Source organism: Myxocyprinus asiaticus, chromosome 10 (assembly GCF_019703515.2).
Source record: "Myxocyprinus asiaticus isolate MX2 ecotype Aquarium Trade chromosome 10, UBuf_Myxa_2, whole genome shotgun sequence".
Lineage (NCBI taxonomy): Eukaryota > Metazoa > Chordata > Actinopteri > Cypriniformes > Catostomidae > Myxocyprinus > Myxocyprinus asiaticus.
In genome coordinates, this window is record NC_059353.1 from 15570021 (window position 1) to 15593010 (window position 22990).

At 39.5% G+C, this 22990-nt stretch overlaps 1 protein-coding gene across 1 annotated transcript in view; it reads left to right on the top strand.

Annotated features, from left to right (window-relative positions):
• LOC127447162 (partitioning defective 3 homolog B-like) overlaps nucleotides 1-22990 on the top strand; it is a 502153-nt gene that overhangs the window by 318921 nt on the left and 160242 nt on the right. The window contains exons 17-18 of the mRNA XM_051708779.1: nucleotides 10634-10843; nucleotides 20856-21081. Coding sequence (XP_051564739.1) covers nucleotides 10634-10843; nucleotides 20856-21081 — 436 coding nt within the window. The remainder of the gene's footprint in view (nucleotides 1-10633; nucleotides 10844-20855; nucleotides 21082-22990) is intronic.

A 22990-nucleotide genomic window follows, 5' to 3' on the forward strand; every position in this document is an offset into this window, starting at 1 on the left:
CCACTCAACTTTCTGTTAACATGCTTGGATACAGCACTCTGTGAACAGCCAGCTTCTTTGGCAATGAATGTTTGTGGCTTACCCTCCTTGTGAAGGGTGTCAATGATTGTCTTCTGGACAACTGTCAGATCAGCAGTCTTCCCCATGATTGTGTAGCCTAGTGAACCAAACTGAGAGACCATTTTGAAGGCTCAGGAAACCTTTGCAGGTGTTTTGGGTTGACTAGCTGATTGGCATGTCACCATATTCTAATTTTTTGAGATAGTGAATTGGTGGGTTTTTGTTAAATGTGAGCCAAAATCATCACAATTAAAAGAACCAAAGACTTAAACTACTTCAGTCTGTGTGCACTGAATTTATTTAATACACGAGTTTCACAATTTGAGTTGAATTACTGAAATAAATGAACTTTTCCATGACATTCTAATTTATTGAGATGCACCTGTATATATATATAATTTTCATATTATTTAATATTAATAAAATTGCAATGCACATTGATACCATGTTTTTTTTTTTTTTTTTTTTGATAGTTACTTTCACTTTCAATCTTTTTTGTTCTTGTGAGGCATTTCAGTTGGTAGACAGCAGCCAATAACACAAAAACAATTAACATCAAACTAAACAAAAATGATCTGAGCTATTTATATAAAATTGGCTATCATGCAAATCTCATACAGGGACCAGGAATCTACAGACGATAAAATTAACCGTCAGTTTAGTTGTACCGTACGCAATTTATTTGTTTACAAAAGAATGAAAGAGCAGGTTTCTCGAGAGAAAAGATGAGGTGATCAGTAAACTTAAGACGTCATTAGACGTACATAAGAAATATTCCTGCCCGAAACATTTTCACCTAGCATTAGCAGGTGTGGCAAAAAACAAATGTTGTACCCCGCTTGATCAAAAGGCCTCTGAAGCCTGGCTGTGAAGGCTTTGAGGGCTGACTGCTGCTGCTCATTGTCTGATGTGTCTCGTGTATAATTTTGACTTTGAAAACTCACTGCCAAACGCTGGCCTGTTGAGAAGCCTTATGTCACATTGCTCTCTCTCTCTCAATCTCTCTCTCTCTCTCTCTCTCTCTCTCTCTCTCTCTCTCTCTTTCTTTCTGTGTGTGTCTCATTTGCGTGTGCCCACACACTAATCTCTTTACACAATTGAGGATGAGTTTGTTTTTGATTAAAGTTGAAAGCTGCCATATTTAGCTGATTGGAATTGATAGATTAATTTAAGATGTGGAAAGCCATCTGTTTGTTTCTCAGTGTGCGTTTGTGTTTGTTACTGCATTTTCCCAGGTGTGTTTGGATGAATATAGACACATCCAAATAAACTGCGATGAAGTCACCTCTTCTGTTATGTAACTTGTATTTGCTTGTCTCTGTTGGTTGCAGTTGAATTAAACTTCGCTCCAGTGATGTACAGTTTTTGGAACAACAATTTAAAATCTAGTAAACATAAGTAGCAGAGTCCCAAAAACACACATACATTAAACACATACCTGCCTTCACCAATTTAGGTCTTAATGAATTTCTGATTGATCGATACAATCTTTATTTCATCAAAGTAAGATTAAAGCTTTCTGGCTAGGCGAGAGTCTCTGTCTTGAGCTGGTATGAGGGTGGGGTTTAATGGTGTGTGCAGGTTACCAATGCAAGTAACCATCCATCACCCTGCACTCAAAAAGTGACAGACCCCCGCCCACAACCATCTCTCTCTCTGAGAGTCAGCGACCCCTGCTACACCCCCTACACACACACTAACTCAATAGAGTTGATCCATAATTATGAGATGCCTTTTAAATGTCTGCCATAGACAATTATCAAAGCCATACATCTCCCACTGCAAAAATATCATAACATTCCAGGATTAGATGATTTTAATAGTGGTGATGTATGCCAGCTTTGGGGGTGGAGAGCAGGTTTACAGTCTGTGTGGGATCTCAGAGTGTGTTCATGGGAAGCAGACGAGTGTCTGGACTGTAACTGGCATATGTGTGTCTATCGTTTCTTCCTGACTGAATTACTGTTGAGTTTGATTGACAGAAAGGGGTATGTGAGGTATGTTGGAGTGTAACACACAAAAAGCCGCTTCGTGAAGCCATTATGAACAGAGAGGAAGTGTTTCTGAGTTTGACAGGAAAACACAAGTGACACTAATGCCGCCCACACACTATACGACTTTCAAAGATGTCGGATTGCTGTTCTTTTCACACTACACAACTGTCTGTCTATAATGGGGTATCTTGAAGTTGCTGTGGTTTGCACATTTCACTAGGAAGAATCCCCGACAACTTTGTCTAGTCTCCAAACTACGTTTCACAACAAAACGCACGCAAGAAGTGATACAGGAAATGATGTAGATCACGCATGAGACAGGAGTTCTCATGCGAGACTGGAGTTCTTCCCTTTAAAAATGGTGGTCTTGCAATCCAAGTTGTTTGTGCACTGATTTACAGCAAAAAAACAAAAAAGAAAAGAATATGGAGGAGAGAATGGTTGGGGAGATGCGGGCAGCAAGAATTGTCTGTTCTGCAGAGCGAGTTGGAGATAAATAAATAAATTTGCAATGAACGCAGATAGCTGCCTGCTGGTGTTTTTCTCCCAATTTGGAATGCCCAATTCCCAATGTGCTTTTAAGTCCTCGTGGTCACATATTGATTTGCCTCAGTCCAGGTGGCGGAGGACGAAGCCCAGTTGCCTCCACATCTGAGACCATCAATCTGTGCATCTTATCACGTGGCTTGTTGAGCGCTTTGCCACGGAGACATAGCGCGTGTGGAGGCTTCACACCATCCACCGCGGCATCCGCGCTCAACTCACCACGTGCCTCACCGAGAACGAACCACATTATAGCGACCACTAGGAGGTTACCCCATGTGACTCTACCCTCCCTAGCAACTGGGCCAATTTGGTTGCTTAGGAGACCTGGCTGGAGTCACTCAGCACGCCCTGGGATTCGAACTAGCGAGCTAGCGAACTCCAGCGGTGGTAGTTTACCACTGAGCTACCCAGGCCCCCTCAGATCGCATCTTTGAAAATTCACACATAGCCATCATCGGTCACGTGAGCGAGCACAGATTTGCCTCTGATTTCGGGCTTTTGTCGGCGATCTCCATTAACTGTCGGCGAGTGGAAAATCAGGGCTAAAATCGTGTAGTGTAAACTCGGCATAAGACAGCTGAATTTCTTTTCCTTTGAGTTCCACCACAATAGATTATTCTTTGTAGTGTCAGACTCCTAGTCTTTCTTCATCCAGTGCTAGTTTGTTTAGCAGCTTTTTTTATCTAGAGCAGGGTCTCCCCTTTGACCAATGGTCAATTATTTACTTGAAGAACCCCCTTACTTGAAGAGTTTTTAAATTATTTTAACCTGTCAATATATATGATATTATGTAAAAGTTATTTTATTATTATTATTAGTTAAAAATTGTATTCCCTTAGCGGTTCACAAAGCCCTTGTTGGGACACCATGTCATAGAGGACCTATGTCCCTTACCCTTATCACATGGTCTGATATAATATTGAGCATTGTAGTTACAGGTGAAGTCGTCCATTGGACTAAATGTGTTTCTTTAAAATATCTCCTGAATTGGCATTGTTTTTCATCTGTGTCTGGGACCAAAGCTGTGTGCCATTTTTTAGCTGATGGAAGAGGCATTTCAAGCGCATGCCATGTGTTGCTGCTAGCTCCAACACGTTACCCAACCTCAGCCCAACATGTATATCTTAAATAATTTACACATTCACAATTAATTACAATTGTTTATTCAGGCCAGCATCACCACAAGGTAACCCCACCTATTCCACTACATAGGGCAAGTCACGAGTTCTGAGTGCATGCAGTGTCCAACATTCCACACTCCTTTGTTTCAATTGAAGAAGGACATCATCCGAGGACTAAAAGTACTCTTCCTCCATTGGCATTTTTTTTTTGTGTGTGAACCAGCTACTCACACTACTTAATCTACTAAATGGCATAGAATGGTGCAATTACAAAGTATGTAATCGAAGTATGCAGTTTGGGACACAGGTCAAGTGTGTATCAACCAGCACATCACTGCCATTGTGAATACAGCACTTTTGTATAGATTTGTATTTTAATTTATTCATCCCACTTTGCACACACTAAAAGAATGTTCTATACTGGTACATGCAACCTATTAATACGTCATAAAATTGCATCTCTTGATACCAAAGACCCCTTTTTCTCAGGTAGGCCTACTGTAAGCTAAAATCATTACCTTTAAACGCATTACTACTAAACTTTGGATTTGGACAAACTCCTCTCAATATCCCCCACAATATTGCTCTGCTGGTGCATTCTTTTGAAAATTCATGTGTGTGAGTCTGATTAAATAAGTGAGAGGTAACCACCTCCACATGGTTGTTCGCCTCCATGTTGTGCATTAAAATAGTTTAATGCACACCTAGCTGCGGATTCTTACATTTTGGTCACTGCCAGCTTTTTTTTGGGGGGGGATTTTTCCCCTTTTTTCTCCCAATTTGGAATGCCCAATTCCCAATGCGCTCTAAGTCCTCGTGGTCGCATAGTGATTCGCCTCAGTCCGGGTGGCGGAGGACGAATCCCAGTTTCCTCCGCGTCTGAGACAGTCAACCCGCGCATCTTATCACGTGGCTTGTTGAGCGCTTTGCCACGGAGACATAGCGCTTGTGGAGGCTTCACGCCATCCACCACAGCAACCACGCTCAATTCACCATGCGCCCCACCGAGAACAAACCACATTATAGCGACCACGAGGAGGTTACCCCATGTGACTCTACCCTCCCTAGCAACCGGGCCAATTTGGTTGCTTAGGAGACCTGGCTGGAGTCACTCAGCACGCCCTGGGATTCGAACTAGCGAACTCCAGGGGTGGTAACCAGCGTATTTTACTGGAATAATAATAATAATGGTTACATTTATCTATGCGATGTTGTTATATCAAGTGTTCTGCCCTACTGTAATAAAGCACAGAGAAAAAGTAGTGCGATAATATTACATTTATTTAATCAAATTAAATAAAAAGCTGTTCGAATCATTGGAAAAGTGGACATGAGTTTTTTTGGAGACCACACACTTTGTTAAAAAAAAAAAAAAAAAAAAAACTGAATTTAAATACTCAATCCATATATAATAATAGCCACATAAAATGTATAAGGGTTGGCACTCCTAAGAGCATGTAATATTTAATTTCTGTTATTTGTCATTTTCACATTAATAAAGAACAACTGGCGTTGCGGACGTGACGTCTTGTTGTTAGAGACATGATAGTTGTAAAAGTGGCACTTATGCAGTACTCTTAAAAGCTGCTTAATTCTGTCAGCCGACCATGGGACAGAGTTAATTAAGTTTGTGACATGAACACAGAGAATATTTCAGTCACACTGGCTGGTACATCAGCGGGCCGCTATTTATAAACCTCCTCTCACACGAATCCAGCTCTGTTTTGAGTGTCTGGAGCTCAGCTGCAGCAAACTTCACCCACTCATTGCTGCTCCATACTGATGTTTAATGAACATTTCTTTATGATCCTCTACCCCTGTGTACTTTAAAGTCCAATTTAAGAGTGGTCTGCTTCTGACATCCCTTGGTTGGGGAAATGTGTTATCCTTAAGTTTTTTAAAGTTCTTAAAGTCTTTAAATGAACCTTTTCATGAGTAGGGTATAAATTCCCCTGAATTGCCCCCTGGAGTGAGTTATTTTTGCATGTGACACTGCACAGCCGGTAGAGGTGGGCAGAGTGTAGAGGAGTATTTATTTATTTATTATTTATTTATTTATTTGTTTTTTTATTATTTTTTTTATTTCTTGTAATAAAAAATACTGTATATAATATAGTAAACGTGAACAAATGGGTTATGTCTCCTGTACTGCATTTGTTTTAATTATTTCGTTTTTATAGCTGTAAAAAACAAATGAACAAATAAAATCAGCGGTCCAGTTTGCCTGTATGCACTGTTTGACTTCTCAGACATTGTGCGTGTGTGTGAGAGAAGCACTAATGAATGTAAACAGACTTGGCTGCATGCATCATATAATCATGCTTGATCAGCATGTTTTCACTGTGAGTATACAAGTTTTAAACTGTTATCATGGTGCTTTTGTGATAGTTTGGCTGTCTGTTTCAGAAAATAAACATATGCCTGAAAAGATTGTTTGAGTTGCTGTTTGTGTGAATGAAAACCGCATCTGCATCTAATAAGTAGACGTGGCTGCGTGCATTGGAAGATCGCGTTTAGATATGATGGCTGTGCATATACAAGCTGTGAACTGTTATATTGGTTCTTTGGTGACAGTTAGGCTGTTTGTTATATAAAATAAACATATTATGTGCTAGGGTTGTGCCGATAGACGATGATCTCGGGGATCGATGATGGTCAGAGGGATCGGCAATAGCTGATGCCTTTGACGATGTCAAGATGATATTTGGCTCGTTTTCCCATTAATTAATTAAATTAATATAATTATTATTATTATTATTATTATTATTATTATTAGGATATTATTATTATCAAATTAATATTACAAATAATTTGCCCATAGAGACACAGACACACGCTTGAAGAAACACACTTTATTATATTAATAAGAACAGATGACAGAAAAGCCGTCTATGCGCATGTATGACACGCTGTTTGTACGGAGGCGTGCAGTCTCGTGGAACACGCGCATGTAAAACATTCTTACTCTTTCTTTGTTTCTGTCTTCTGAATTTTCTTTTGCAAGAACAGTATCATCTATGAGTGTTGCAAATGACCTCGGACATCTCAGTTCAGGAGGTGATTTGAGTTCAGTTCGCTTTATTTCCACAGAGCAGTTCATTGTGACCACAACTCTGCAGCCTATACATCTGTGATTAAAACATAAAATAATACAAAAACATGTTCACCTCAAACCATGATTTATATTTCAGTGATTATTATCATCATTATAATTATTATTTTTACATTTATAATTGTTTTTTTGTAACAATTATAATATATACACTACCGGTCAAAAGTTTTGAAACACTTGACTGAAATGTTTCTCATGATCTTAAAAATCTTTTGATCTGTAGGCGTATGCTTAAATGTTTGAAATTAGTTTTGTAGACAAAAATATAATTGTGCCACCATATTAATTTATTTCATTATAAAACTAACATTTAATAAAAATTTAAAAAAAGTTTTTGAAATTGATGTCTTGGACCAAATAATAAAGAAAAGCAGCCAATAAGTGCTCAACATAGATGGGAACTCCTTCAATACTGTTTAAAAAGCATCCCAGGGTGATACCTCAAGAAGTTGGTTGAGAAAATGTCAAGAGTACATGTCTGCAAATTCTAGGCAAAGGGTGACTACTTTGAAGATGCTAAAATATAACACAGTTTTGATTTATTTTGGGTTTTGTTTAGTCACAACATAATTCCCATAGTTCCATTTATGTTATTCCATAGTTTTAATGACTTTATTATTATTCTAAAATGTGAAAAAAAAAAAAAAAAAAAATTATAATAAAGAATGTGTAAGTGTTTCAAAACTTTTGAATGGTAGTGTAAATATAATATATATATATATATTTTTTTTTGTAGCAAGAATATTCACAGATCCCTCAGCCCAGGGGTTGCCGATGTAATTGGATATTGCGATATATATATATATATATACACAGTATATTGTGAAGGATGGAACAAAACAAATGTATTCACACACATGATGTATTTTCCCGGACAACGAAATATCCCAGTAGGTTCTTTGCCAAAGGGATGTTGCCCTTCACAACTGTTGTAAAGCCATCTTTGAAAAAGTTGAACAACACACATTTTAATTGCACATCTTTTTTTTTTTTTTTTTTTTCAGTTTCATTTGAATTTTTTGTTAAAATAAATAAAAAATAAAGTTCAAAGTTTGAAATCAAGGTGTCTTGTTTTATTGTGTAGGCTTAACCCTAACCCTGCTTAAATAAAATTACCCCATAGTATCACCTAGCAAACATATCGGTATTGGCAATCTCACATGCTGACGAACTGACGATCTGACTATGGATAAGATCGCCTAACCCTGTTATGTGCTTGAAAAGACTCTTTGAGTAGCTGTTTGTTTGATGAATGGCAATCGCTACTAATGTAAACAAATGGCAGCACGCATCAGAGGAATATTGCATTTGATATATTGACTGTGCATGTAAGAGCTATAAACTTTTTATCGTGGTACTTTGGTGACGAGTTGGATGTATGTACAGTGTATAAAATAAACGTATTTTGTGGATTAAAAGACTATATGAGTAACTGTTTGAGCGAATATAAATTATAGACTCTTGACCAGCGCAGCCTGTGTCGGCACGAAAGCCAATTTGAATCTGGCAGCTTGTAACATAACTGGATATCGCAGAAACACATATTTCTATGTTGCTCTGCGGGACCCAGTTATTAACCATCACACACATATATGTGACGGTAGGTATGAAAGTGTTAAAGTGTCAAAAGTTGTCTGGACTGTAGCCTGGTGGTTAGGGCAAGTTCTCTGACACATTGAGCTGTGGTCAGGACCATTGCTTGAATTCACAGAGCCAGAGACATATTTATATGGACCACCATACACTTTGAAAAGATGTGTTTATTGGCTCCCTTTTGTCAAGGACGTAAAACAAAAGATATTTTTATTGATGTATGATGTGTTTATATCCATACAATGCAAGTCAATGTGGTCCAAAACGTTCAAACTCCCAAAGGACTAAAGGCAGCATAAAGGTAATCCATACAACTTGAGTGGTTTTATCCATGTCTTCTAAAGCAGTACGATTGGTTTTGGGTGAGAACAGACCAAAATGTAACCCATTTTTCACTATAAATCTTGACATCTGCATTTAGAGCTTGGAGGTTTTTTGAATTCATTGACTTACATTGTGTGAATATAAACATGATACATCTATGAAAATATCTTATGTTTTATCTTTTGTTTTCTGCAGAAGAATGTCATAAGTTTGAGACAGCATATGTAAGAATTAGTAAATGATGAGGGAATGATCATTTTTGGGTGAACTATTATTTAAAAATAAAATAGTCAAAAACACTAGTAAAGTTAAAATGCTAATGCAGTCTTTTATCACACTTTGAACTTTTTTCTTATCAAATGTCATGGTGCCATCTGTTGTGATCATACATAAAGACACTCCAGCTGTGTGCTCATCTCTGTCCACCCTTCCTATCTCTCAGCGCCTCATTCCTCATTCTCTCTCTCTCTCTCTCTCTCTCTCTCTTTCTTTCTCTCTGTCTCTCTCTCTCTCTCTCTGCCGCAACCCAAATTATATGTGCATACATTTCTCCTGTGTCATAATCCTGAGAGCAGGAGATATGCAGTTGGGCCTGGCTGGAGTCATCTCGTCTGGCCTTTTGTGGCTTGTTTGGTGGCCACACAGATTAAATGACTGATCCCACTTCCACTTTCATTTAAACGACCATTAGCCAAACAAAAAGGGGGTTGGTGCAGGCAGCAGGCCAGGTTGATTGGAATTCCAGTGAGGCGCACCACCTGTCGATACGATGATTTCCTGATTCATGAATGCATTCTGGGGGCTGCAGCGCTTTAACTAATGATTCTGGGTGTAGGAGATGCATGGAGACGGGGTGGGGCTGACAGAGGGAAGGATGGTGGCATCTAGACATAGAAAGGAGAGAAATGGATGGATCAGATTGATGGAGAAACAAGCCCTCATCCATCATTCCTAGTGGAGGAGCATGTTTAAAAGTTATTTTCATTAGAGGAGAGAGGGTTTACAATCACACAAACGCACATAGACTTAACATGAATATACTCTCGCACTCACAAATGCACATACAAAAAGCACTCTATGTATATACACACTTGCATGTCCAATCTTGTAAAGATCATGCTTTGGCACTTCACCTGTTATTAATGTTTCACTTTGTCTTCTTATTAGAATGCCTTTGGAAAATGGTCCAGTAGACTCCATTGACTCACCATCTTTGATTAGCACAAAAACTTAGATTTGTTGGAAATATCAGTCCTGGCATGGCAGCAAAAGAATAGTGTTACAGTTTTAGGGTTTAGTTCAGTGTAAATGAAATGCTGCTTTGCATCTGGTTTTCTCTCTGCTCTGCACAAGAATCAGTTTATAACATACAGTACAACTTCTGTGCCACCTTTGCAGATGTAAGAAAGAAATGACTAGTCATGACTCTTACTTGTATGCAAATAAATGCAAGAAAGAAAACAAATCTCAATTTCATGTGCAGACATCACGATGATGTCATTGATGATGGGTATATTTTGAATGGCTGACCGATATATAAAATATTCATGATATATGTGCATCAGTTTTGTAATATAAAATTGACTTGAATGCATGTTTTATTTGGCTGTTAAGTTTCCTAATGGCAAAAACAAAAACAGATTGTACACCAAAGTCTGTTTCAATGGAGTCTCTACAGTAAGTGGTTTAGGCTGAATTACTTGCAGAATACTTGGGGTTAGGAGTTTAGAACAAACCCTAACCATTATGTTTGATGGGTCAATACAGTGCTGCCTTGGAAACACTGTATTAAAGCCATTTAACATTGACTTGTAATTATTGTTTCATGTGATAATGCTTAAAGTTCTTTTTTTTCTTTTTTTTTTTTTTTTCTCATTCCTCAGGGAGTGGTGTGGTGGAGTTGGGACCTACGTTAGGCCTGAAGAAGTCCAGCTCTCTTGAGAGTCTGCAGACTGCCATGACGGAGGCTAAGAAAAATGATCTGCTGCACTTCCATAGGCCCCGCCCACACATGGTTAGGGGGCGTGGTTGCAACGAGAGCTTCCGCGCAGCCATTGACAAATCGTATGATGGGCCACCAGAGGATGATGACGGTGAGCTTCCACTTTCCAACAGCAATACAGTCACAGGATTTAAATGTGTAGTGTGTAATTTCAGCACAATTAGCGGCATCAAACAGAACTGCAAGTACATTATAATTACTTTTTCAAACAGATTTTCACTCTGCAGGTCTTCCATTGTTCAACCAAACAGGTAATAGTTCTGCCCCAAACACATGCCATTGTTTAAGCCAAAAGTTGACATGTCAGGCCACTTAAACAAACAGAGCAAAGGAGTCAATCCACAAATGACTATCTTACAATTCTCTGTGCTCTCTGTGAATTAAAGTTTTTATTATCAAAAAAAAAAGGGATGGGACATATCAATGGACTCTTTTTTTAAAAGTAGCCGATAGGCTTTAGTCACATGACATCCATGAATCATGATTTGCTGCTTGCTAGTTGGTTGCCATTAGTATTAGGGGGAGGGACGTTCTTAATCTAGAGAGCATTTGATTGGACAAAATATTATGTAGTGCAAGATGAGTCATCAACATTTAAAAGACTGTAAATTTAAAAACTGTATATCTGCTGAAGGTTAATTTTGTCACCTTTTAGGAGTGTACTAGCATATTGATTGACTAATAGACATGAACTAAAAGCCACAAAACTCCAATTATGATTTTATGGGGTTTTTAAAGGCACACTCAGTAACTTGTCTTTGTGTCAGCTTGGACTTACACTGACACCTAGTGGCTTGGATGCAGCATAATTTAAAATCAATAGTTTTCGGTTTCAGATGCCATTGTAGAAATGTAGCATTCACAGTCAGCCATGATTACTTTAATCAATGAGTGAAAGTGTCAAATAACAGGAGGGTTACTGAGATTAAGCGAGTAGTATTCAGCTGGTCATGTGATTCTAACATGGCAGCCCCCATGTGCGGACCCTCTCCATGTAGAATAAAACCTTTTATAAGGTTACTGATATGACTGGAGTCTTAATTTTAATGTGAGTGGTCATGATTTCCTACATATATTACAAAATTACAATTTGTGTCTTTAGGAGTTAAACTTTTTTAATGGGATAAAAATTACTGACTGCACATTTAAGAAATGTTCTCTACTCCACATTTCACTTTGATCCCTATATAAAAGTCCAAAAGTCTAGAGAAAGACACAGATGATAGACACAGGTGATGCAATTTATCGATAATACAGCAGTGATTTTAGAGAGGCTGTGAATGTATGTGAGTAATGTCAGTGTGTGTCATGCCGTGTGGCTGGTGAAAGAGAGTAATTGAGAGTAAAGTGTTTGGCTTTGTCCCTGTCATGAGATTCCTCTTTCCCCTTACCAGTCTAATTGGCCCTTTTGTGAAACGACAGACTACAGACATGTGGCGAAAGAGAGAGAGCGAGTGTGAGAGAGGAGAGAGGTTGTTCATTATGGTCAGGTTGAACAGATACGACACAGCTGAAGACTTAAGAACACATCTCACACATACACTCACATCCCAATGCAATAACATATACCACATTGACACTCCACCTATGTCTAACTTCCTTACTCGGTTCACCTGTATAAAAAAGATTTAACTTGACACCCCATCTTTAAAGTGCAATGTTCATGGCAGGATGTACAAAAAAAAAAAAACAACAACACAGGAAGTGATGCAACCAGCAAAGATGTCCAGCTGAATTTGTATGGCTGTAGCAGTATCGTTTTATAGGGGGAAGAATTTAAAAACACAGGTTTTCTGGGAAGGTTTTACCACACAATTTGTCTAAAAGCTAAGGCAAAGCACACTAGTTAAAGTTCTGCTGCAAAAAAAATAATAATAATAATTATTATTATTCCTAAAAAAAATTGAGATGAACTAGTCCACCTTGCTAATTGACTCGGGTTGTTGGACAACCAATCAACTGGCATGAGCCATCTCTAATCTCTTTATTAAAAGACATTCATTGACTAAGTTTACATGGACACCAGAAAGTGGGTTATTGCGAGAAAGCAGAATTCTTGTTTGCATGCACTGTATAAGCGGTGTACTCATTACTCCCGTATACATGCGGCTCTGTCAGTAAGCAGCTTTCTCCACAGCAACGTAATTACCCCACGTCAGTTGGGTAAAAAACAAACATGGTATCCGAGGAAGACTTCACTATTTTATTCTCTGTTGCTTTGCTTTATTTCAAGATATCCAGAGTTGTTGCTGTTTGTTTCCTTACCATTCTATACAGCAGAATTGCCCTTCAATAGTGCGGTTTTCCTTTACGTAAAACTGTGCACTCTTTAAAAACCTGTTAGAATGGTGCATATGTGTTAAGCAGCTTTCTCCGGGAGAAACCTAGGTGTGTGATTCTCTTAATCCCTTAAACTGCGTAAGGAAATTGCCGTTCTCGTTTACATGATGCTTCAGAACGCCGCTTTCTGCAAAAACCCTAGAATAACCCACTTTCTTAAGTGCATGTAAACGTGGTCACTGATGTTTTAAACAAAAATCTGGTTCAATAGTGCAATGAGTTTGTAGCTTCAAAACAATCTCATTAACACAAATTATCAGGTTATTTTCTCATTTGCTCGTCAGTGTGTGATTACATCTGCTGTTTACCACAATGTGGAAATACCCCCCGCCCCCCACCCCCAAACCCACAGTACCACACACACTCTAACATGCACACATAGATCTTCTGGTCAAGAAAACAGCGGCAGCTCATTACTGAGGACAGTAATTAGACACACAGTTTTCCTCTCACTTCTCATTACTGTTCCTGTCATGGACTGATAATCTTCCGCTGTTCAGGGAACATAGTTCGAACATCACATTAACCAGATTGTGTGTGTGTGTGTGTGTCTAATTGTATGCATACATATGTTTATCTGTCTACTTATGCATGTTCATGTCATATGTTCTTTCAGATTTTAATTACATTTCCATCCTTTGCGGCTTTGGAGAAGACCTAATCCATGCTGGGTTGTTTGTCCTTGCATTTTTATATAATGTTTGGCACATATTCGCTGTACATGCTTGCACATATCTAGTTTTAACTTCTTAGATTAGAATCAAGAAGCAAAGTTTTATGTATCACCATACAATCCCAGTGGAATTTGTTTCTGCGACTTTCATGCAATGTCGCCATATAATAGCACCATTGTCACACTTCTCAAACACCAACAGTCTTAAGTTGGCTGTTAGATTTAGAATGTTAAGGAGCATAAATGTCATTGTCACACTGCCCAAACAAACACCAACAAACACTGATTGTATTTAGAATGCTGAGAATTATAATTGTCACTGCCACAATGCCCCAACAACCAGCATCCTAAAGTTGACTGTTGGATTTTGAATTTTAAGAAGCCTAAATTTCATTGTCACACTGCCCCAAAAAACACCAACATTCTGAAGTTGACTGTTGGGTTTTAGAATGTTGGAACACAAAAATATTACTGTCACACTGCCTCAACAAACACAGACATTCTAAAGTTGTCTTTTGGATTTAGAATGTTGAGAAGCATACATGTCATTTTCACACTGGCCCAACAAACACTAACATTCTAAAGTTGACTGTTGGATTTAGAACGTTAAGAAGCATACATGTCATTGTCCCTCTGCCCCAACAAAGACCAACAAACACCAGTTAGATTTAGAATGTTGAGACGCATACATTTAATTGTCACACTACCCCAACAAACACCAACATTCTAAAGTTGACTGTTCGATTTAGAATGTTGAGAAGCGTAAGTGTCATTGTCACACTGCCCCAACAAACACCAACATTCTAAAACCTCTATCCATCAATGCCTGGTGCAAGCCGAGGCTTTGGATGCTAGTCACAAGGTGAAGGTAAGGTGTGTGCATGGTGATATCCATGATTATCCGGTAGTGACTGTGACGATTCTATTTCGGGGACAAAAGCATAGTGTTGAGGCTGCTGTTAGTCTCCGCCTCACCCATCCGCTAATTTTGGGCACAAATTGGCCAGCGTTTTCCACTTTATTAAGGGAAATTTGTGAAGATGGGTCCTGTAACAAAGCATCTCGGTGTGGGATTTGTGATGCACTGGCTGGGGAGGCGGAGCCAAGGCTGTCTACGTTAGATCTGCATTAGGATAACTTAAGGAAGGGGAAAGTCTCGGCTTCCCCAACCCTTAGAGGATTCCCCGCCTGGGATTTCCCTCTGGAGCAGACACAAGAGGAGACCCTTAGGCACACCTTCGACCAAATGAAAGTGATTGATGGTCAGCGTCTTCCGCCAGACATTGCACTCGCATATCCGTACTTCTCTATTATAAATGACCGGTTGTATCAAGTGACGCAGGACTCTCAGACAAAAGAAGATACAATCCAGTCATTAATACTGAAGAGCCGTCGGGAAATGTTATTCCAGACGGCTCATTATAATCAATGGTGGGTCCCTTAGGGCAGGAAAAGACACTGAACCATCTAATGGCCCGTTTCTATTGGCCTGGCATTCAGGGGTTCGCAGATTGTGTGTAGCATGCCGTGAATGTCAGCTGGTGAATCCGCAGGCCACCCCAAGAGCGCCTTTGCGGCCACTTTCTTTGATCAAGGTCCCCTTCAAAAGAATTGATATGGACCTCATCGGACCATTAGCGCAGACGGCATGCGGGTATCGCTTTATGTTGGTTCTGGTGGACTACGCAACGCGATATCCGGAAGCAGTTTCTCTACACAATATTTAAGCACATAGTGTTGCGGAGGCACTCTTAAGAATCATCTCCTGAGTGGGATTCTGAAAGAAATGGGTTATTGGCAGATCCCGTGAGACAACGGGAGAAAACGTCTTTCTCCACACCGTTTGGCTTACACCAATTCGTGACTCTTCCGTTCGGTTTATTTAGGGCTCCGGCTACGTTTCAGCGCCTTATGGACAGAGTCCTCAGACTGCACTCCACATATGCTGATGCCTTTCTGGATGACATCATTATAATACAGTAATGATTGGCAGTGGCACATGCAGCATCTGAGGGCGGTTCTGAGGTCGCTGCGACGGGCGGAGCTCTCGGAAAACCCCAAGAAGTCCGCAATTGGATGGGTGGGGGTACGGTATCTGGGGTTCTACTTGGGTCACGGGCAGGTGCGACCCCAAACTGAAAGGCCGAAAAGGAGGTGAGACAGTTCCTGGGTCTGGCTGGCTATTATAGAGCCTAATTATTCGGACGTCACCAGCCCGTTGACTGATTTCACTAAAATGAGCCCCAGACCTGGTCCAGTGTGCCAACAGGCTTTTATGCAAGTGAAAGCTGCGCTTTGTGGCAGGCCGTTGTTACATGCTCCTGATTTTGCTCTCCCTTTTATTGTACAGGCCATCCCGTCGGACAGGGGGTTGAGAGCCGTGTTGTCCCAGGTGGTCGAGGGGGAGGAGCATCCGGTGCTATACATCAGCCGGAAGCTTTCGGCGAGAGAGGTGAGGTACAGCACTGTTGTAAAGGTGTGTCTGGCCATCAATTTGGCGGTCCTCACCCTTCAGTACTACCTCCTGGGACAGGCTTTCATCCTCTGTTCGGACCACGCCCCTCACCAGTGGCTCCATCGCATGCGGATCACCCGTTGGTATCTGGCTCTTCAGCCTTTTAAGTTCGAGGTGGTCCACAGGCCGGGGGCGCAGATGGCTGTTGCAGACTTCCTCTCCAGAAATGGGGGTGGGGTAGTACTGTGCAGGCCGGATGGCTCCCTGGCACATAATTTCTATTGTCACACTTCCCCAGCAGACACCAACATTATAAAGTTGACAGTTGGATTTAGAATGTTAAGAGGCATAAATGTCATTGTCACTCTGCCCCAACAAAGACCAACAAACTCCAACAAACACCATTTGGATTTAGAATGTTGAGAAGCAGAACTTTCATTGTCACCCTACCCCAACAAACACTAACATTCTAAAGTTGACTGTTATTTTTTTTAGAATGTTGGGACACATAGCTATTATTGTCACACTGCCCCAACAAACACCAACATTCTTAAGTTGGCTGTTGGGTTTTAGAATGTTGGGACACATAATTTCCATTTTCACACTACCCCAACAAACACCAACATTCTAAAGTTAACTGTTGGATCTATAATTTTAAGAAGCATAAATGTCATTGGCATTCTGCCCCAACAAAGACCAACAAACTCCAACAAACACCAGTTGTATTTAGAATGTTTAGAAGCATAAATTTCATTGTTGCACTGCCCCAACAAACACCAACATTCTAAAGTTGACTGATGAGTTTTAGAATTTTGGGACACATAACTATTATTGTCACACTGCCCCAACATAAACAGACATTCTAAAGTTGTCTTTTGGATTTAGAATGTTATGAAGCATAAATATCATTGTCACTCTGCCCCAATAAAGACCAACAAACTCCAACAAACACCAGCTGGGTTTAGAAAGTTGAGATGCATAATTTTAATTGTCACACTACCCCAACAAACAGCAATATTCTAAAGTTGACTGTTGGATTTAGAATGATAAGAAGCATAAATGTCATTGTCACTCTGCCCCAACAAAGACCAACAAACTACAACAAACACCAGTTGGATTTAGAATGTTGAGAAGCATGACTTTCATTGTTGCACTACACCAACATTCTAATGTTGACTGATGGGTTTTAGAATGTTGAGATGCATAACTTTAATTGTCACACTGCCCCAACAAACACCAACATTCTAAAGTTGACTGTTTGATTTAGAATGTTGAGAAGTGTAAGTGTCATTGTCACACTGCCCCAACAAACATCAACATTCTAAAGTTGATTTTTGGATTCAGAATGTTAAGAAGCATAAATATCATTGTCACTCTGCCCCTACAAAGACCAACAAACTCCAACAAACACCAGTTGGATTTAAAATGTTGAGATGCATAACTTTAATTGTCACACTGCCCCAACAAACACCAACTTTCTTAAGTCGGCTGTTGGGTTTAGAATGTTGAGACACAGAATTTCCATTGTCACACTTCCACAACAAACACCAACATTCTAAAGTTGATAGTTGGATTTAGAATGTTAAGAGGCATAAAAGTCATTGTCACTCTGCCCCAACAAAGACCAACAAACTCAAACAAACACCAGTTGGATTTAGAATGTTGAAAAGCATAACTTTCATTGTCACACTGCCCCAACAAACACAAAATTTCTAAAGTTGGAAGTTGGATTTAAAATGTTTAGAAGCATTAGTTTCATTGTCACACAGCCCCAACAAACACCAACATTCTAAAGTTGGCTATTATTTAGATTGTTGAGAAGCATATGTTTCATTGTCACACTGGCCTAACAACTCCAACATTCTAAAGTTGGCTGATTGATTTAAAATGTAGAGGCATAAGTTTTATTTTCACTCTGCCCCAGCAAACACCAAAAAGCTTAAGTTGGCTGTTGGGTTTAGAATGTTGGGACTCATAATTTCCATTGTCACACTGTACCAACAAACACCAAGATTCTAAATTTGGCTGTTGAATTTAGAATGTTGCGAAGCATAACTGTCATTGTCACTCTGCCCCAACAAAGACTAACAAACACCAGTTGGATTTAAAATGAGAAGCATAAGTTTTATTTTCACACTGCCCCAACAAACACTAACATTTTAAAGTTGGCTGTTGAATTTATAATGTTGAGTAGCATAATTGTCATTATCACACTGCTTCAACAAACAAAAACATTCTAAAGATGACTATTGTTTTTCAAAAGTTGTGAAGTATAATTGTCATTGTCACACTGCCCCTACAAACACCAAAAGGGTTAGCACACTGATCCAACAAAATCCAACAACAGTGTTTGTTGGAGTTTGTTGGCATTTGTTCAGGCAGTGTAAATTGGCCTTTACATGTCATCAGATGGTTTATTCCTGTCAGAGTAGGCAGCCCTCGAAACTATAATGGGGATGGTTTTTGGATCATTTCTTGCAGGGATTTAACCTGCAACCTTCTAGGTTACCAGCCTTGAGCCTTAACCAGTACACCACACAACCCCAGCGAAAAGAAGTCAAGAGGATGCAGTCTACATAAAGTCTCCAACTAAGGCCTTCTTTCATAGTGAAGAAACCATATAAATATCAAAGACCGTACATCAGTGAGGATGATAAACACAGAGGCATTTAAAGAAGGGATTTATTTTTCTTTGAAATGCTTTCCATTATTTTTCTTTGAGCTCACAGCAGTGTCATTATGGCTTTATTATGAAGGCTTTTGGAGCACAGGTATTGCTCTTTCAATCCTCAAGCCCTGCTCTTTTAAAGTGTTTTCATATTGAGACGAGAGCATGATGAGAAATATTACCCCTTTTTTTCCTTATCCTTTCTCTCTCAGCCTGACAAACCATTTTTTCTGGTGTTTGTCATTGTGTTCAGGGGATTGATATTTACAACGAGCCATTGCGCTGGTCCCAACAAAAGAGTTTTCTGATGCATATTAGAGAGCTGGGAGCTGGAGCGAGCCTTTTTAGCTTCCTCTGAATAATAGGGCGCTGTACAGTCATTACTGTGCTGCTCAATTCAATGCTAGTTTAAACGGCGGATCTGCATTTGTTTGTTAAGAAATTGGGCCGCAGGGAAACAGATGCTGCTGCTGTGGCCTTGGACTGAGTCTCAGAAGAGTGCTTCATCCTTGAACCTGTTAGACAGCTCTGATTTATGTTAAGTTTGTGTGGGATAGCATTTAGTGTCTTTTTATTTTATTTTTTTATTGTCTATCCCTGTTATGCAAAATGGTATAAGCAATATATTCAGAGCCATATAGAATGGTATATATCTTTATCACCACTCAATGTGAGCCAGTGGAATTGTACACCACATTCATTGTACTGTATGTCGTTGTGAACATTTGTCAAGAAAACACTGGCTTTTGATCACTGTGTGATCAGAATTCACATCTGTCCAAAAGTAATTAGTGCATACTATTTTAAAGACATAACAGAACTAATTTTATCGTTTAATTTCAGTAATATTGTGTACATCTCATTTGCATTATGCATATATCAGCATTAACTGACCACCATGTCACCATGCTCTTTAGATATAGGCCATTGAAAAACACATATCGGTCAACTACTAACTCTGAGGTTCGAACCTTCAGCCTTTCAGTTATCAGCCCAGATCTTTAACCTCTAGGCTTCACCCCCAAAATAGTCAGAATGTGACTTCAAATGTGGGTTTTTCCCTTGTCCTATTTTTGCCAGAAAGAAACAACTATCCCCTCATCAATAAATCATAGAGTACAGTGTTATTGGGAGCTTTCCTTGCGTGACAAGTGCAGAGTTAGTAAGATGGCTGCTGTGAGGCTTATGAAAGACTGATGCTTTTTCACATGTCTCCTCATCTCTCTTTTAACATGCTCTCCAAGGTGGCCTGGTAAACGTACATCTGTTTCCAGCACTACCGCCACCATGGTGCAGACACATAATGCAGCCACGATTGATTGCCACAAACACACATACACACACTCGGACATAGTGCCCCGCAGTGGATAGCCAGTAACAGATGGTTATGTCAGCAGGTTTCTAAGTTACCCAAGCCTTTTTTTCTGTTTTTTTTTTTTTTTTATTTTATTTTTTGTACTTTTTCTTTTTATACCTTTTTCTCCCTCTTTCTCTCCCCAGTTTATCACCAACCCTCCTTTCTTTTTCCTCCTAATTATGATAATGTGGGCAAATTTGTCATGCTCAGGGGAGATTAACTGAAAAGTAGATCTCTGTACAGATGTGAGAGACACTCAAAATGAGATATAGGCCAGTGACCCAATATGATACCAAAATTGTTCATCATAAAAAAGTTAACAGAAATGTTCTTAAACTCAAACACAGATTTGTATTATTATTATTATTATTATTATTATTATTATTATTATTATTATTGAATTGTCTGTTTTCTTTTACTTTGTATAGTTTTTTTTTTTCTTCATGGTTTTCGAGGGTGAAGGCATGTCAGACAACCTCTCCATGTTAGCATCTAATCTTAATTGGCTAGCTAGCATCTACCAATTGACACATATTTGTATCAAAATAATGTAGGGTTTGATTGGACACAGCCTTTGATGTCAACAAAAGATGTTGTTGTGTTGAAACAGATGACGGGTCGGACCAGAGCTCTGGACGAGACACTCCGGCCAGCGGCTCCTCCAGACAGGGTACAGGAGACAATGAGGAGAACAAGAAAGATAAAAAGAAGAAGGCCAAAGGAAAGAAGAAAGACAAGTTGAAAAGCAAAGGAAAGGAGAAAGAGAAGAAGAAAGCCGAGGAGGCCAGTGATGAGCTGGATAAGAAGACCAAGAAGAAAGGATTCGGGTTACTGAGGTAAGACCCCAATTTTTTGTTTTCCCTTTCTTTCTTAGTTTTGTTCTCTTTTGTCCCACTCAGGGCTCCAGGCTAAATTAATGACTAGGGAGCCATTGGCTCTTACAATTGTTTTTAGTTACAAATGGTTGTTCAGAAGCTCTGTGGTCCATTCTCATGTTCTATCACAATATATTGAAGCGATATGCATGCATGAACGTGCAACGAATGCTTTCACTGAAAAATTACTTAAATATCAAGTTGTTTTTCTTAAAACCTATCGTATGTTTTCAGAAGACTTGGAATATGATGTCACATGAACTACTTGTATGATACTTGGGCCCTCATTAAGCTTTAAAGTGAGTCACTATCAAGTGCCTTTGTATTGAAAGAAATACTGAGAAATTCATTAAAACATCTCCTTTTGTTTTCCGCACAAGAAAGAAATTCATACGGGTTTGAAGTGACATGAGTAAATTATGACAGAATTTCCATATTTAGGTGAACTATTCCTTTTAAATAAATTTAACTAGGGTGTCTATTTAATTATATTTATTTTAAATGTCTGTTCCGGTTTGATGCTGTCACTCTAGTGATTATTATTTTATTTGTGCCAATGTCACTCTGTCTCTCTTATCCAACTTTTACCAGTGGTGACTAGATTTTAAAGTATTGTCGCAGATATTATTAATATTATTTTATTTTTATTTTTTTCATATTTGTGACCATTTTATTCACAGTCTGGAGCCATGCCTCTCCTCTTCTCTCTCTATTTTTGTCTCTCTTAAGCCTGAGGCTAGTTTGATTTGCAGATCTTTACACACATGTTAAAGTCAGGATAGATGACAGTTGATTTTACACACATGATAAGCTGCAGTTTCGGGTTGCTGGCTGGTCACAGTCATGTGTTGGAATGTTGGCCGAGCTGCTTTGGGATGCTTTGCTGGCTCACACTTGCAGCTGTGAGTGTTTCGGCCCACTTGATTTTGTGTAACTGACTTTGACCACTGGTAAAAGGAGCAGTGAGCCCCAGCTCCATATGGCATGCTGTCTCTACGTCACATTGCTCAATCTCTTCACACCACGCCAGTGCCAGGCCTAATTTGCATCACGGTGGGCACCTGTGCCAACCCCTGCCCATCTGCCCGTGGATCTTCCGGCCGGTTAGCGCTGGCTCCAGCACCAGTAAGAGTGAGTGGCTAAGTCCATCACAGTGGAGGACGACCTGCATGACTGATTCCACAAATCAGAGCATGGATGCCCCAGCAGGCTCCACCTAATGGGCAATTAGCTCTATAATTGTTTTAATTTGGATGACTGCCGGGAAAACTGAAAAGCACACCATGCTGCTATATTTCAGCAGAGAGAGAGAAATAGACACAATGGAGGAAACTGTGGAGAGGGAGAAAGAACTGGAGAACTTGATGTCAGCCTAGGGGATGGGTCATGATTGTTGACTAGTAAGCTAGGGGATGGGTCATGATTGTTGACTAGTAAGCTAGTCATCCAGCAACCAACTACATGGTTAGTGAGATCTTGAGTATAGTTTATTCTTTATTGATTGATTTTATTCTCTCTAGTTTTTGGTATTGTTAATTAGCATGGTAACAGCATGTTGTGCTTTAGCTGTTAGAAAGTTTTCATGGTAAAATCCTCTCAGAAAAGTAACGTCTTTAAATGAATGTCCTTTAAGTGAATGTTCCAGGTTCAATACAAGTTGAGCTCAATCAACAGCAATTTTTGCATAATTGTCCAGGGCAGCATTTCCCAAAAGCATCGTAAGCCTAAGTAGATTGTAGAAACCATTGGCACTAATGGTCTCTATGATCAGCTTAAGCTTGCAATACTTTTGGTAAATGCTGCCCAGACTGGTTCGAGCTGAAAGGCTTCGGTAACTCAGATAACCACTCTGTACAATTGTAGTGACAGA